This window comes from Geotrypetes seraphini, chromosome 7, assembly GCF_902459505.1.
Source record: "Geotrypetes seraphini chromosome 7, aGeoSer1.1, whole genome shotgun sequence".
In the NCBI taxonomy this organism is placed as follows: domain Eukaryota; kingdom Metazoa; phylum Chordata; class Amphibia; order Gymnophiona; family Dermophiidae; genus Geotrypetes; species Geotrypetes seraphini.
The window spans coordinates 142,722,072-142,738,142 of NC_047090.1; the positions used below are offsets into that span (position 1 = coordinate 142,722,072).

The 16,071-nt window shown below is 44.3% G+C and overlaps 1 protein-coding gene across 4 annotated transcripts in view; it reads right to left on the reverse strand.

The window, feature by feature from the left end:
• The window catches only part of ARMH4 (armadillo like helical domain containing 4), a 185,772-nt gene that overhangs the window by 149,271 nt on the left and 20,430 nt on the right, over positions 1-16,071 (reverse strand). For 2 of the 4 annotated variants that reach the window (XM_033951106.1, XM_033951105.1), the window contains exons 2-4: positions 10,564-11,922; positions 5,536-5,707; positions 5,193-5,347 (exon numbers count right to left, since the gene is read on the reverse strand). In XM_033951106.1, the coding sequence (XP_033806997.1) occupies positions 5,193-5,347; positions 5,536-5,707; positions 10,564-11,922 (1,686 nt within the window). The remainder of the gene's footprint in view (positions 1-5,192; positions 5,348-5,535; positions 5,708-10,563; positions 11,923-16,071) is intronic. The other 2 variants (XM_033951108.1, XM_033951107.1) reach the window with 1 other exon arrangement.

Here is a 16,071-nt window from a genome sequence, read left to right on the forward strand (position 1 = left end):
CCCAATCTTGCTGCCTATGCCAGGGGGGCCCAATCTTGCTGCCTATGCCATGGGGGGGGCCCAATCTTGCTGCCTATGCCAGGGGGGCCCAATCTTGCTGCCTATGCCATGGGGGGGGCCCAATCTTGCTGCCTATGCCAGGGGGGCCCAATCTTGCTGCCTATGCCATGGGGGGGGGCCCAATCTTGCTGCCTATGCCAGGGGGGCCCAATCTTGCTGCCTATGCCATGGGGGGGCCCAATCTTTCTGCCTATGCCATGGGGGGGCCCAATCTTGCTGCCTATGCCAGGGGGGCCCAATCTTGCTGCCTATGCCATGGGGGGGGCCCAATCTTGCTGCCTATGCCAGGGGGGCCCAATCTTGCTGCCTATGCCATGGGGGGGCCCAATCTTGCTGCCTATGCCATGGGGGGGGCCCAATCTTGCTGCCTATGCCATGGGGGGGGCCCAATCTTGCTGCCTATGCCATGGGGGGGGCCCAATCTTGCTGCCTATGCCAGGGGGGCCCAATCTTGCTGCCTATGCCATGGGGGGGCCCAATCTTGCTGCCTATGCCATGGGGGGGCCCAATCTTGCTGCCTATGCCATGGGGGGGGCCCAATCTTGCTGCCTATGCCAGGGGGGCCCAATCTTGCTGCCTATGCCATGGGGGGGCCCAATCTTGCTGCCTATGCCATGGGGGGGGCCCAATCTTGCTGCCTATGCCAGGGGGGCCCAATCTTGCTGCCTATGCCATGGGGGGGCCCAATCTTGCTGCCTATGCCATGGGGGGGCCCAATCTTGCTGCCTATGCCATGGGGGGGGGCCCAATCTTGCTGCCTATGCCATGGGGGGGGCCCAATCTTGCTGCCTATGCCAGGGGGGCCCAATCTTGCTGCCTATGCCATGGGGGGGCCCAATCTTGCTGCCTATGCCATGGGGGGGCCCAATCTTGCTGCCTATGCCATGGGGGGGCCCAATCTTGCTGCCTATGCCAGGGGGGCCCAATCCTGCTGTCTATGCCGGTTGGGATGCCCGATCTTGCTCTCTATGCCATGGGGGGGGGCCCAATCTTGCTCTCTATGCCACAGCACATTGTTCCTGCACAGCCCTCAGGCCATCTATATTAGCCATGTGTCCAGTGGAAAATAAGAGCAAGAGGACCAAGGAGCGGATTAATCCAGTTTCTATTATTTTCAATGGGAAAAACTGTCTTGGAACTCGAACGTTTTGGAATTCGAACAGGGTTCTGGAATGGGTTAAGTTCGGATTCTGAGGTATCACAGTATTGATAAATCAAGACAATTGTTTTACACAAAATCCACTATCAATTTACAGCACTGTGATGCATTATAACAGTGCTGCAACAGACTCTCAGATTATATCACACTCATCACTATAGGTAGTGCTATATAGAGAATGACACGGGGACAAATTTGTCCCCATCCCCACAGGAGCTCAATTTCCCCATCCCGTCCCCGTGAGTTTTGTTGCTGTCCCTGTCTTTTCCCCATTCCTATAAGCTCTGCCTTAACCGCACAAGCCTCGAACACTTATGATTTTAAAGTGTTTGAGGCTTGTGCAGATGAGGACAGAGCTTGCAAGAATGGGGCTGGGACAAGAAAAGAATTCACCGGGACGGGAAAATGAGTTTCTGCGAGAACGGGGAAAAATTTGTCCCCGTGTCATTCTCTAGCATTATGATATAAAGAAAGAAAAAGGGCTGCTTCAATGTATAGCCATTCTACCCAGACAAAAATATTGTATAGAACTAAAAGGCTGTAGCCTGTTCTAACAAAAATAATTTTTTAAAAAGTCTTAACGTATCTATCACAGGCTAACTCAAATGTTTCTATCCTAAATTACATATATTTCTTTGGAATTTTTATATATGTCACTTTTCTAAATAACGAATTTAAATAAAGTACAGGCGTATCATAACCAAGGGTAATCAGATCATAGGACCTACTATAATTTCTATATTATTTCAGGTCCACATCCTGACTCCAGATTTTAATCACCTACGGTTATAATACGCCTGTCCTTTATTTAAATTGGTTGTTTAGAAAAAAGTTACATATATAAAAGTTCCAAAGAAATATATGTAATTTAGGACAGAAACATTTGTGTTAGCCTGTGATGGGTACGTTAAGACTTTTCAAAAATTATTTTTTGTTGGAACATCCAGGCTACACCCTTTTAGTTCTATACAACACAATTCTCTAGTGCTATAGCATACATAAGATCAGTAACTATTTTATATTCAACCTAGTTTCCTCACCAAGCTTCAGGAACACACTATATATTAAGACTAACACTCATGGATTCATTTACACATACATTGTCACAGACTTTCCAGAACTCCAACCTAAGATATGCGACGCAAGAATGAAAACCAGCATATTATTTGCCCAACTGGTTCCCAATTGTGTGAGGGACTACTACAATTCTCCTGCATATTTGCCCTGGAGCAGGAGGATAGCCTTTTGTGGTTGAGAAAAGGACATAGAAATTAGTTACTACAGAAAATAAACCTTCATGAACCTCCAGATTGCAATGACATTAGATATACAACATCAAGTCCTCTAGCAGAGTGGCATGTGAAAGAATTGGAACAACGACCACCTCCAATTCCACATGCTGAGGAAAGTTAGATCCTGCTTCCATCAAAAACATTTTACCCTCCTTGTCCAATCCATCATCCTCTCCAGATTGGACTATTGCAACTCTATCTACTTAAGCCTAACTAAGAAAAACCTCCACAGACTCCAACGGATTCAGAATGCCGCGGCCAAGCTCATCTTCGCTAAAAGTAAATTCGACCATGTCTCCCCGCTCCTGGCCAAGCTCCACTGGCTTCCGATAATCGCCAGGGTCTACTATAAATGCGCCTGTTTAACTTTCAAAATCCTATATGGTATCCTCCTTCCCTTTATCCCTCTTTCTTGGAATTCCTCAAACCCTAATACCACCAGATCCTCCCACAAATTAAAACTATCCTTCCCCTCGCTAAAAGGCATTTCCCACACAGGAAAGTTAGGGACCTCCCTCCACTTCAAAATCACTGAGCTCTGGAACAACCTTACCCCCCCTCTTCGGAATTTGAGCTCTCTCCAAGTTTTCCACAAACATCTGAAAACCTGGCTTTTCTCAAAAAATGTAAGTCTCCCTCCAACTTAGGAATCAAGGAAACTCTTTTATCTTGGCATCCCAAAGCCTCTAAATTTTCTTCACACTTCTACCTCTAACCCTCTGTTGTAGTTCCTTCCTATTTCTCCTACTGTAAACCGCGTCGAGCTCTACGAACGTGGAGATGATGCGGTATACAAACCTAAGGATTAGATTAGATTAGATCATGAGAACTTAAAAACTTAGCAAAATAACAACCATTAATACTGTACTGTAATTTCGAACAAACCATAGGTAAATGCACTCCCTATAAAATAGTAAGTCACAAAGGGGCATTTTTACTGAAGCTTAGTGTGTACTAAACACTAAGAAGTCCACATATATAAACGAGCTTCTTAGCATTTAGGGTCCCAAAAAACAGCTACAAGAAAATTAAGACATGAAATATGACTATAAAAAACTAAAAGCAAATACAAAAGGATGGTAGGGTGTCAAAAGCGCAGAAGACAACAGTGCGCCGACAATCCCACACCAACATTTGAGCACAGGACATTTGCATGCCAGGGTTTCTGTTTAATGCTGTGAGGGGGACAGGGTGTGTGAGGGGGAACCCCACGACCACACTTAGAACTCCTCATGCTCCCATTGGGGGGGGGGAATTTGACACTGAAAACGCCCGTTCTCCTTCCCGTTTTTGCTCTTCGGGCATTTTCAGTGCGAGGACTTCTAAGTGTAGTGGGGAGGGCTTCTAAGTGTAGTGGAAGGGAGCCCCCCCCCCTCACACACACCCTTAGAGCACAAAAGGGAAGGCCTGAAAGCAGCGGCAGCATACATGTCCTGTGCTCAAATGTTGGTGCGCCGTTGCCCTCCGCAGTTTTGACGCGTTACCCAAAAAGATAATACATAAATGAGAATAATAGCATTTGCCATAAACTGATCATAGTATTCCGTTCATTTATAACTTAATTGTTGTGCATGTATGTAGTTTTGTTCCCAGCATAAAAACAATGGCGAGTGTAGTGTAGCCCTGGACCATTATATTATGGTATCCCCTCTAAAAGTAACCACAGTGGTACAACCCAGAATCCAGTCAGTGTGAGTAATTGGTTTACAGAAGAGGAAAAGGCTGGTCTCCTTCTCCCAGAGACAAGTTCTGGACTGGGAAGGAGAAGGTTAGTCTTTCGTCCACTAAGCCCAGAAGGAAGCAAGAATGAAGAAGCTCTTTTCTTGGTCTTTAATATCGCTGGAGCTGGAAAGGAAGGAAACCTGCCTCTTTTCTTTAGTGTTTTGCAGAAAAGTTCCCGGCTGGAGCTTTTTAGTGTCCAGTGGAGTTGCGGCTGCTGAGTGATCCAAAAGCCTAGGGATAGAAAGGAGACAAGTAGAGAGCTACTGAACTTGTGCTTAACCTTGGAGTCCATAGGAGCCTTAAGGCAGATGTTAGTAAAGAAGTGCAAAGGAGAGACTGAAGCAGTAGAAGCATCAGTTACCAAAAGTGTCCTTGGGAGTTTGAAGTAAAGTCATGAGGAAACCCACAACCCAAAGAAAGAGAAGAAAAGTATCCTAGAAGTGTGTAAAATAACAGATCAGTGTGGCGCAGTGGTTAAAAGCTACAGCCTCAGCACCCTAAGGTTGTGGGTTCAAACCCATGCTGCTCCTTGTGACCCTGGGCAAGTCACTTAATCCCCCCCATTGCCCCAGGTACATTAGATAGATTGTGAGCCTGCCAGGACAGAGAGGGAAAAATGCTTGAGTACCTGAAAAATTAATTTAAACCGTTCTAAGCTCACCTGGGAGAACGATATAGAAAATTGAATAAATAAATGGGGTGTCTGTCTGTAACCATATGCACTGTTTGATTTGAAGAACTACTTTTCAGTAACTACTTTTATTTTGGAAACCAAATATCTTGTCTGCGGTGCCTTCTCGAGTTAGTACTATTAACCTAAGATCCTGAATCCCTTCCCCTGTCAGAGAATCCAGGCCAAGCTTGGTGTGTAATTAATGAGACCTGGAACAGATATTAAGTGAGCTCCTGACCTGTATTATAAACTACACTCAAAAGAGGAGCTACACACACATATTTACCCTTGCAAGCGGTCAGAAGAAAAGGATGCAAGAAAATTACCCGCACCCAAGGAGGCAGGTAATCCTCTCTGTAGTCAAAAGGATAGAAGCTTCTGCTGATGTTCCACACCAATATAAAAGGTGTTAGCGTCGCCGTCACCTCTGTCTGAAAAAAACTACAAGGAAGAAAATAATTTAACATATAACCACATTCTTGATATAATCATATAAAATGTCGTGAACAATGCATTAGCTACACATTCATTACCTCTCTTTCAAGCAATGCTGAATCAAAATTCTGCATTCCATTATCACCATTTAAAGTGTTATTTACTTCTTAAAAGGAAATAAAAATGCTACTTACTGGGTTTCCATGTTTTGATCACGCTCACAGCTAATGTCCTGGATAGACGTTCTAGAACAGGAAGATGGAGCTGCATTAGGCCATTGCCATGACCAATCAGGTTCTGAGAAATGCCGCATGATGGCTGTGCCTAATCCTAAGGGTAGTCTTTGTGGACTTGCAATGTGCACACCTGGCCAGAGGGAAAGTGGATGTGGGTTAAAGGGTTTGTTTGCCCGAGTGGACTGCAAGCATGCACATTTGAGGAAGGATCACAACATGGGGGAAGAGTGCTTTCTTGGGCTGCCTATTTGGAAGCCATCACCGATTGGCTGAGAACAAATTGGCAATGCTCTAAACATCTAAAATTACTGGCAATTTTACAACAAACACATACACGACATCAAGATGATTAGCAGCCAGTTGTAAAATAGCAGGCATAGATGTTTTAGAGCAGGGGTGTCAAACTCAATCACATTAAGGGGCCGAAATCTAAAACACAGGCTAAGTCGTGGGCCAGACCATGCCCCCATAATAGTGCTAATTGTAGCACCATTTTTTCCATTCATTTTTCATATATACATATACAATATAATCTTATTAACAACACAAAATGGTTAACCACAAAATTAAACAACACAGGCGCAGGCTTGCCATAATCTTTTCTGTATTTCATTAGAATCTGTCTTCTATCACGACTACACACATGCTTTCTCAGCTCTTTGATCAGGATTAGGCTATGAGCAACGAAATCCTAGTAGCCATTGATGTTCCAAGTGTTCAAACCTGGGGGAAAGGGGAAGCGGAGAGGGGCTTCATTAGAGGAATGAGGGTCTTCCCCAGGTACCTGTGCTCTTATGTCTTCTGTGTCAATGCAGCCTTGGGAGATGAAATAAGTTCTGAGAGTATGTCCAAAGGTGATCAGGCCAGCCAGAAGCTCTCGTTCCCATTCAGGCTTTGACAGATTGTTGTCGTGTGCTAGAAAGTACTTCTGTAGCTTTCAAGCAGTATATCTTCTGGCCGGCTCCCTCCTCCTCATTTCCTCAGTGTGCTCAAAACCGCGGGCGGCGGCTCCTAAGTGCGTCCTGCGCCTGAACCGGAAGCCTTCTCTCCGACATTGCAAAGTCAGAGGGAATGCTTCCGGATGAGGCTTGGGACACGCGAAGAGCTGCCGCCCACGGCTTTGAGCACACTGCCGAAATGAGGAGGGAGCCGGCCAGAAGATAAAACACCTAGGTGCGGCAATGAAAACGCCACATCGCACCGCAGACCACAGTAAACAACCAGGCGGGCCGGATTCGCCCCGTGGGCCTTGTGTTTGACGCCTGTATTTTAGAGCCTTAAATGTTGACAGCTGCCAGCAATTTCAGTAACATCGATGTCTTGACTATCCATATTTTCAGCCTTCTACCTTGATGTCCTTGTAATGCATATTTAAATGTGTACTTGTCATCATACTATCTGTGCTAGTTGTGACAAAGGGACCTTTTTAATGGTTCCAAAGCACCAGTAATTGACCTGCAAGGCAAACGTTACTTCTGATGAGGTTTAAATGCTGGTAGAGGAGATGAGAAAACACCAGAAAGATCTGTTTGGAATAGCTAAGCTCTTCCTGCAATTTTTCACAGTCAGCATGCACTTTAACAACTTTGAACAGTTTAGTGCCATCTGCAAATTGAATCACCTCGTTCGTAGTTCCAGTTTCTAGATCATTTATAAATAAGTTAAATAGCACCGATCCCAGCACAGATCCCTGCGGCACACCACTATTTACCTTCATCCACTGAGAAAAATGGCCATTCAACCCTACCCTCTGTTTTCTGTCCAATAACCAGTTCTTAATCCACAATTGAACATTGCCTCATATCCCATGACTCTCATGAGGAACTTTGTCAAAAGCCTTCTGGAAATCTAGATACACTACATCAACCGGCTCGCCTTTATCCGCATGTTTATTCACACCTCGGCCACAAGAGGGCATCCGCTCAAACTCAGAGGAGGGAAATTTAAGGGTGACACCAGGAAGTATTTCTTCACGGAAAGAGTGGTGGGTCACTGGAACAAGCTTCCGGAGCAGGTGGCCAAGGCCACCAGTGTGCTTGACTTTAAGAATAAATGGGACATCTACGTGGGATCCCTACAGAGGTCTAGTAAGGCACTCAGACTTGATGGGGTGGGTCAGAAGAGTGGGCAGACTTGGTGGGCTATAGCCCTTTTCTGCCGTCATCTTTCTATGACCTCCCTCGGCTGAACCCAGGCTAACTCTGTCTCATTAAATCATGTTTGTCTACATGTTCCACAATTTTATTTTTTTATAATTGTTTCCACTATTTTGCCCGGCACCAAGGTCAGGCTTACCGGTCTGTAATTTCCTGAACCTCCCCTGGAACCCTTTTTAAAAATTGGTGCAACACTGGCCACCTTCCAATCTTCAAGTACTACAGAGACTGAATTCTGAGGACTTTCTTAGAGATCAGACTCCACAGGTGACCCTTGAGTTGTAATTGAATTTACTTTCATGTAATTGTTTTTTAAGTTTTCCTAAATGTTCTTGTAACATGTTGAGAATACTAGAAAAAAAAAATAATGCATGAAACGAATCTAAAATGTCCCCAAATAAGGAAAACTTTCCAAAATTCTGAAAAAAAAAAAACCTGAAAAGTGTTTTTTTACCTGTGCACATTCCTGACACCAAATGATGGATTTAGCTGTTGCTAACCCTCCCAACTCAGGGTTATCCTGATCTTTGGAGCTTTCTCTGAATTTGTATTCTTTCTTCTGACTAGTCACTGGCAAAATTAAAATGCTCCGAATGCGGTTTCTGGATGCTGCAATCGCCCTGCAAGAGTTCCTTCCAGCTGTAGCAGCCTGAGGAGCCAATAATGGCACCAAACCAGTCAGTTTCTTAGTTTCCACAGACAGAAGGGCAACCAGAATCAGTGGCGTAGCGAGGGAGGATGGCGCCCAGATCAATGGCGCCCAGCATCGTCACGCCATGTGCCCCCCAATCTTCCTCACCACTTCCGAGCACCCCCCTCCCCAATGCTCCATGAACCTCTTGAAATGTTTGCTGCTCACACCGGCCTAACGTCACGTCCTGGGCCCATGACCAAGAAATGATGGCAGAAAGGAGCCGAGGCGCCAGCAGCAAGTGGAAGATGCTGCTCACACTGGCAAACATTTAAAGAAGTATGTGGGGGGGGGGGGGGCCTGTGATGACAGTGCCCAGGGCACTCTGCCCCCCCTTACTATGCCACTGACCAGAATCAACAGAAATCCAAGCCACTGTTGAGGAGAAGATGGTGGAGGAATCTGAAGGAGACGAAGGAAGGCTATAGTGGCAGAAACCAGGAGGGGGTCTGGCCTGGCTTGCTAAAAGCAGGAGGACTCGGTACAGTCAGTAAGTACAATAATATATGCTCAGCTTTCAGTTTGTAACAGATACCCAGAAGGATGGGGACTAAGTTGCTATCTGGAAAATTAAACCTCTTTATTTCTGATTTGGGTTGAAGTCAAAACCACCAATCTCCATGCTACAGCATGAATTAAGTCTAGGGATTGATAGTCAAAGCAATTGAACCAGTTGAAAATGGCTCTTGAGTGGCTTGCTCGGGCTATCCACTGATATTCAGTGGTGCTTAACCAGTTAGTGCCACTGAATATCACCGCAGATCGGTAAACTGAGAGCCAGCTATTTTGTGGGTGGTCCAGAGGTAAAATCAGCACTTCTGTGGTAAAGTACCAATAGTCAGCACTTAACCAGCTAAGTATCCAACTCAGGTCTCATAAAACTCAGTCCTATCTTTATGTGCTGTCACTTAGGCAGTTAAGGGCCCCTTTTACAAAGATGTGGTAGCAATTCTCCTGTGGCAAATGCTCCATAGACCATTTTGTTCCTATGGGCTTCAGAGCATTTGTTGCAGGAGAATCAGTACCTTGGACTTTGTAAAAGGGACTCAAAGTGCTGAATATTACACTTAACCTCATAGATTTTCCAAATTTTTGAGTTTTATTAAGTCTTACTATACTGCAGGGCTGCCCAAGTCCAGTTCTCGAGATCTACTGGTAGGCCAGGTTTTCAGGATATCCACAATGAAAATGCATGAGAGAGATTTGCATACCAAGAAGGCAGTGCAGGCAAATCTCTCTCATGCATATCCTGAAAACCTGGCCTGCCAGTAGATCTCGAGGACCGGACTTGGGCAGCCCTGTTATATTGCATTACACAAAGGCAACCATGCAGTTTACAATATAAAAATATGGAGTATAGAAGTTGACAGCGGAAGGAGATAGAAATAGAGATGGGTAGAGAAAGAAAAAAAAAGAGAGCAATGGAACTACAATTTTTGATAGGATGGGAGGAAGGGTGGAAGCAAAAAAGTAGAAAGGTAGACTGTGCAGTCATGCAAGCTGGCCCACAGATGTGGAGAAGGCTGTATAAGTAGAAGTGAGAAAGGGCGAATCAATTGAATGCATCTTGAAATAAAAAAGTCTTAAGTTGTGACTTGAACCTATCAAGTGAGGTTTTGTGCCTAAGATATGAGAGGAGAGCATTCCAGAAAGTGGGAGCAGTGACTGAGAAAGTGTCGTATGTGATTTGACGATGAGAAGGGATAACTAGTAGGTTTTGTTGTAGTGAGTGAAATGTATGTGATGGAATGTAAGGGATCAGAAGTTGGTCAAGATAAGGGGTAGAGAGATGTGTTTTAAGTGTAAGTAGTAAAATCTTATAGGTCAGTCTGTGGTATATTGGTAACCAATGGGTAGACTTTAGCAATGGTGTGATGTGAGCAAATTATATTATAAGAGTGAGCCAGCTGCATAAATCTAGATATTCAATAATGGTGCCTGGACATGACCAGACACTGGTGTGTTAGCCAATTTTTCATTGTTCAGACACTGAATATCCAGGAATAATCATGTTGAAGTTATAAAAACATTCACCGCTGCCAGCTGAATATCTGCCCCCCTGAATTAAACAGTGGTATGTCCATTAAAAGGCAATATATTTTCTCACTATTAGCATCAAGAAATAAACAGGATTTTTACCTTTGAACATAGTTCTTGTTGGAGCATGTGTTTCTACCTTTGCATCTGTGATAGGCGCAACAGTGACTGGCAAGATCATAGAAATCCTTTCTTCGTGCTGTACTAGAAGAGTGTTTTGGGGCACACTAGTTTCTCCCTGGACAGCCGTAGTATCTCCTATACCTTGTCCAGTGAATGCTGTTTGCAGTTCCCCTTCTTGCATGTTGATCAACAAACTCTCTGCTGTACCAATGTTGGTAAGATCTGTTTTCATTGTGGATGCATCTGTAGGACTTATCAAGGGCACCACTGTTCTACTAGCCTGGTCGTCATTCCACACTTCAGGAGACACAGAAGCCATGTGGTAGATCTGAGTTGTGTTTCCACGTTCTATATGTTTTATTTGATCTGAAGCTACTTTTGTGTCATCCCATTCTTCATTCAATACGGTGTCATCTGAAACATTTGAAGCTGTAATCTTGTCTCTGGTCGCATCACTCATGTCTGTGTTCTGGCTGAGGTAGGCTTTAGTACGTAGCTGTTTGACACTTGCAGTTGAGAGCTCTTCCAGACTCACCACGCTCGATATCAGGCCACCATTGTCAGTAGTACTTTTCTGGTCAACATGAAGCAAAGATATCGTAGAGTGGCCATAGAATTTCTTAAAGAATCTAGTCCTTGGATTAGTGGTCAACATTTCTTCAGTGTTAATCTGAGATGTAAATGGATATTTGGAATTAATGCCGCCTTCTTTCCTGTCTTCTTTGTCATCTACTGTAAAAAACTGATTATGCGAAGTCCTGGTAAAACCGGGCTCTTCCTCTTTGGAAGTTCCTACTGCTGTCCTACTAGAAGTACCACTAAACACCTCTACCTCTAGGTCAGGGTGTGACGATGCTGTGGTTACAGCTGCGGTTAGCATTTCCTTTTCAATGGATTTTTTATGTTGTCTTTGGATGCTTGAATTTTCTGCGTCTGCAGCAATCATCCACACTGTGGGGATTACATCTTCATTAGGCAGTAGGCCGTGGTGTTTTGTTTCATTCTTTGTAGCAAGTGTGTTGGTTAATGATGTCTCTGAGGGGGTTGTTGATGCTCCATGAAGATCTTCAGAGGTGGCAGGCCAAACAGTTTGCGCAGAAGAGCCTGCTCTGGTTTCCAAGTTGCTTGCATTTCCCTTCCTCCGCTCTTCAGTTTCCCTTTTCAGTGGTGAATGTTCCATGATTTGCACTGCCTCCCTTTTATCCATTTTCTGTAGAGTGGCACATTTCAAGCCCGGTAAGGAGAGCAAGATGCTAAGGATGAACATGCAAATGTGAAATCCCATTGATCTCTTCATGTCAGGAGATGCCTGTGTTGACTTCTGCAAATTATTACATCCTGGGAGGAAAAAAATATATATATAGGTGTTACTTATTTTAAGAGCTGTAAAATATTCTATCATAAGCAAAGGTACAAACAGATGGGATGACTTGCTCACCATTACCCAAGACACTCAGCCTCACATGGTTTGCTTTTCTCTATATTATCAACTTTCTAATAATAAATAATTTCAAATATTTTAAGTTTGCACAATTTTCTTTCAGGAGGTAGCATAAGAGCCCTTTTAATAAAGTATGTTTTGGGCTTCATGCACTGTAACCCAGTTTTTAAATTCGCAGCAAACCCAAAACTAACATAGAATCATGAAGGGGCATTCCCAGCATTTTTACATTCTAGCCATGCGTTAAAAGTTGCCAGTGACATATGGGACCAGTGGCTTGTTACTAAATAGGTATTTTGCACTCCCGTTTAGAACCATGGAGGGGCATTTTCGATAGGATGTCTAAGTGTAAGGTTGGACGTTTTGGGAAAGATGACCAGAAATCCAGTAGAAAAAATGTCCATTTCAAAAGAGCAAGACGTCTATCTTTTTTCTTTTAATGACCTGTCGACGTTTTGGCCCTTAGTACATCTATCAATTTTTGGGGAGGCCATGGAACGGGGGAGGCCAAAGGGGTCAATGCCTATGAGCCTGCCCAAAACACACCTCTAACATACTCCCTTAAGATTTGGACACTCTGGAGACAAAACGACCAGAAAGACATCTAGAAAGTCTGTTTTGAGAATGCCCATTTCCGACGTTTTGACTAGTAAGACATCCAAGTGCTGGTTTATGCTGTCTTTTGGTCGTCTACCTTTTTTGAAAATGAGCTCAAAATTTTATATATGTCACCTGGCGCTTACAGTGCGAAAGAAAATTAAAGTTTTAGGCATTTGGATAGATTCTCTTTTACCCATTAAGGATCAGGTTTTATCCGTCATTAAATCTGTTTTCTTTCAGATGCTGCTTTTGAGTTGATTAAAACCAATGCTGTCCCCATATGATTTTCATCTTGTAGTTCAGAGTGTTGTATTGCAAAGGCTAGATTATTGCAATGCACTGAATTTGGGTATGTCATCATCCAAATGTAGATATTTGCAAGTGATTCAGAATGCTGCAGTGCGTTTAATCTTTGGTAGCAGTAAATTTGAACATGTGACACCTTTCCTACAAAAATTGTATTGGCTAAGGTGTTGGTATTGATTTTTCAAGCAGTTCACCAAGGGATACTGTGGTATCTTTCACATGCTGTGACATTACATCAGCCCTGTCGATCCTTAAGATCAGAGAACACAAAGCATTTATCTGTTGATGAGTTACAGCATGTGAAGTATGCTGGTACCCCCGTGAATGTTGACAAACCACGACTATGGTTTTTAGCAGGGGAGACAGGAGAGGGCAGCCGGAGCACCGGCAAGTGAAGGAAATCACTCACGGTATGCTCCAACCGCTTCTCCCTTTACTAAAGCTGGGCCTCACCAATCAAGAGCTGCTTTGACACGCAGCTCCTGATTGGTGAGGCCCGACTTTAGTACAGAAAGAGGCAGTCGGAGCATACCGCAAGTGATTTCCTTCACTTGCCGGCGCTCCGGCAGCCCTCTCCAGCTGCCCGGTCATTCACGGTCGGAAAATACAGCGAATGACTGGGACCACAAATTTGCGGGGGAGCATTGTAATATGTTTTTAATAATTTTTTTAAACTCTGAAAGTTCTCTTTTTATAGAAGCTTTTTAAATGGTTAAAAGCAGTGCCTGAAGGAATGAAGTGATTAATGGAAATATTATATGTATATTGTTTTGTTTTATACTTTTTTGGTGGTTTTATCTTATGATTATGTTTGGGGGGTTTTGTAATCCACTTAGGTATAAGCAGAATATAAGTTTTTTTTATAAATAAACTAGTCATTAAGCCCATTATATTAACGGGTGCTAGAATATATGTGTCTGTCTGTCTTTCTGTCTCCCTCCCTCCCGCTGTGTGTCTCTCTCTCCCTGGTCACCATTCTCTGTCTGTCTTTCTGTCCCTCTCCCTGCTCCTGTGTCTTTCTTCCTTTCTTTCTGTCTCCCTCCCTCCCTCCCGCTGTCTGTCTGTCATTATTTCCCTCCTTTTCCCTGTGCAGCATGTTCACCCCATTTCCTTGTGCAGCAGCAACAGCATTTCCCTTCCCCCCCCCACTTTCCTTTGCAGAAGCAACAGCGGTATTTCCCTTCCCCTCCAGGTCCCTGTGAAGTAGTGCAGCATTCCCCCCCCCATTCCCTTCTCTCCCCCCCACTTTCCTTTGCAGAAGCAGCAGCGGTATTTCCCTTCCCCTCCAGGTCCCTGTGAAGCAGTAGCAGCACTTTCCCCCACACCCATTCCCTTCTCTTACCGCGAGCTGTCCTGCTCCGTTTGGCCCCTCCCTTCTCTTAATAATCTGGCCTGCTCCGTTCGGCCCCTCCCCCTTCCCTTCCCGCAGTGTAGCCTGTGTTCCAGTAGCTGGAATCGTGTTCTTTTTCGGCCCCCCCTTCCCTTCCCGCGGGCTGGCCTGCTGCGGCTGAAGGTTTTTTTTTCAAGTTTAAAAGTGCCGGCGGCGGCTCCTCTCACGATCCCCGCCAGCATCGGAAACCTTCTCCGACACTGGTGCAGGCTCGTGAGAGGAGCCGACACCGCAGCTTGAGAGGTGGAGAGCAGGGAGTCCAGCACTGCCAGCCAGTTTGCCGAGACCACTATGTTAGACGGAGTGAGGGATCCTTGTATGCGCGCATGCGCACTCTGCCGACCACGGAACTACAGATCAGGCAACACGGTGCTAGAGTGCGCATGCGCGCTTAGCGTTTTATTATATTATATCAGAAAAAAAAAAAAAAATCTGCGCTTAGTACTATTCTATAAACTGCCTCCAAAGTTAGGCGCAGATTACAGAATATGCAAAGCACCCAACAGCATGACTAAAATTTTAGGTGCGACCATTTATGCCAATAAATGTCCACACCAAAATTATGTGCATATCGGGCATATTCTAACACAGCGCGCCTATCTTTTAGGAACATCCACAACCCGCCATTGCCCTTCCCCTGGCCACACCCCCTTTTGAGATCCATGCAGCAGAATTTATGCACACCACTTTATAGAACATGCACCATAAATTGTAATTAGTGCCAGATGCTTGCTACTTGGCAATTATTGGTGCTGATTAGTTTAACTAAGTTGCTTGCAAATTGGCACTGCGAATGCAAATCAGCAATGTGCACAGATTTGGTTACAGGATATAGAATCTGGGAGTTAGCGTGCAGTAGGCATAGCGCATTAAATGCTGGGTGCTCTCCATGCTCCACCCAGTAACACCCCTAACAAAAAGTGCCATTTACCCACAACTTGCTGCAGGCTAATGGCCTTTTTCTATAAAAGTGGTTTACACATCCCTGCATTAACTGTTAATGTGCACTACACCGCACATTAATAGCCTAACACATTCGGGACAGTAAGGGAATTTTTTAAGTACCTTCTTACTTCTCATTTATAATCTTAATGTATATTTTCTTCAAACCGCTTAGAACCTAACGGATGTAGCGGTATATAAGAAATAAATTACATTACATTACATTACATTTAGCAAAATGTCTGGAATGTACTGTACAATGCACAGCAGGTACACAGCAAATGCAGAAAAAAAACCAACCAAAAGAATGCATGATTCTTTTGGCACGATTGCTTACGTACAACTCACAGCAACAAAGAGATTCTACATTGTCTATGGCATCACAGAGAAATTGTGTTGCCACCGTAGCAATAAAACCAAAGGCCAATAGATAAAAATGGAACTTCCATGCAAAGAATCTGTTAAAGAAAACAGGCAGTTTTCAATAAGCTGGCCGGGCAAAATGTGACATGGCTATTTTTGTACATTTGTATCTTGTTGCTAATTTTCAAATGAGAAATATTCCACCCGACATTCAAAGTCAATTATGAGGGCAGGAGAAGTAAAAAAAGGGTGACCTTCGGAACCATAAGAACATAAAAAGTTGCCCTACTGGGACACACTGAAGGTCCATCGAGCCCAGTGTCCAGTTTTCAACAGTGGTCAACCCAGGTCACAAGAGTAAAACCAATTGTATGCTGCTTATCCCAGAAAAAAGCAGTAGATTTCCCTAAGTCCATCTCAATAATGGCTTATGAACTTTTCTTTT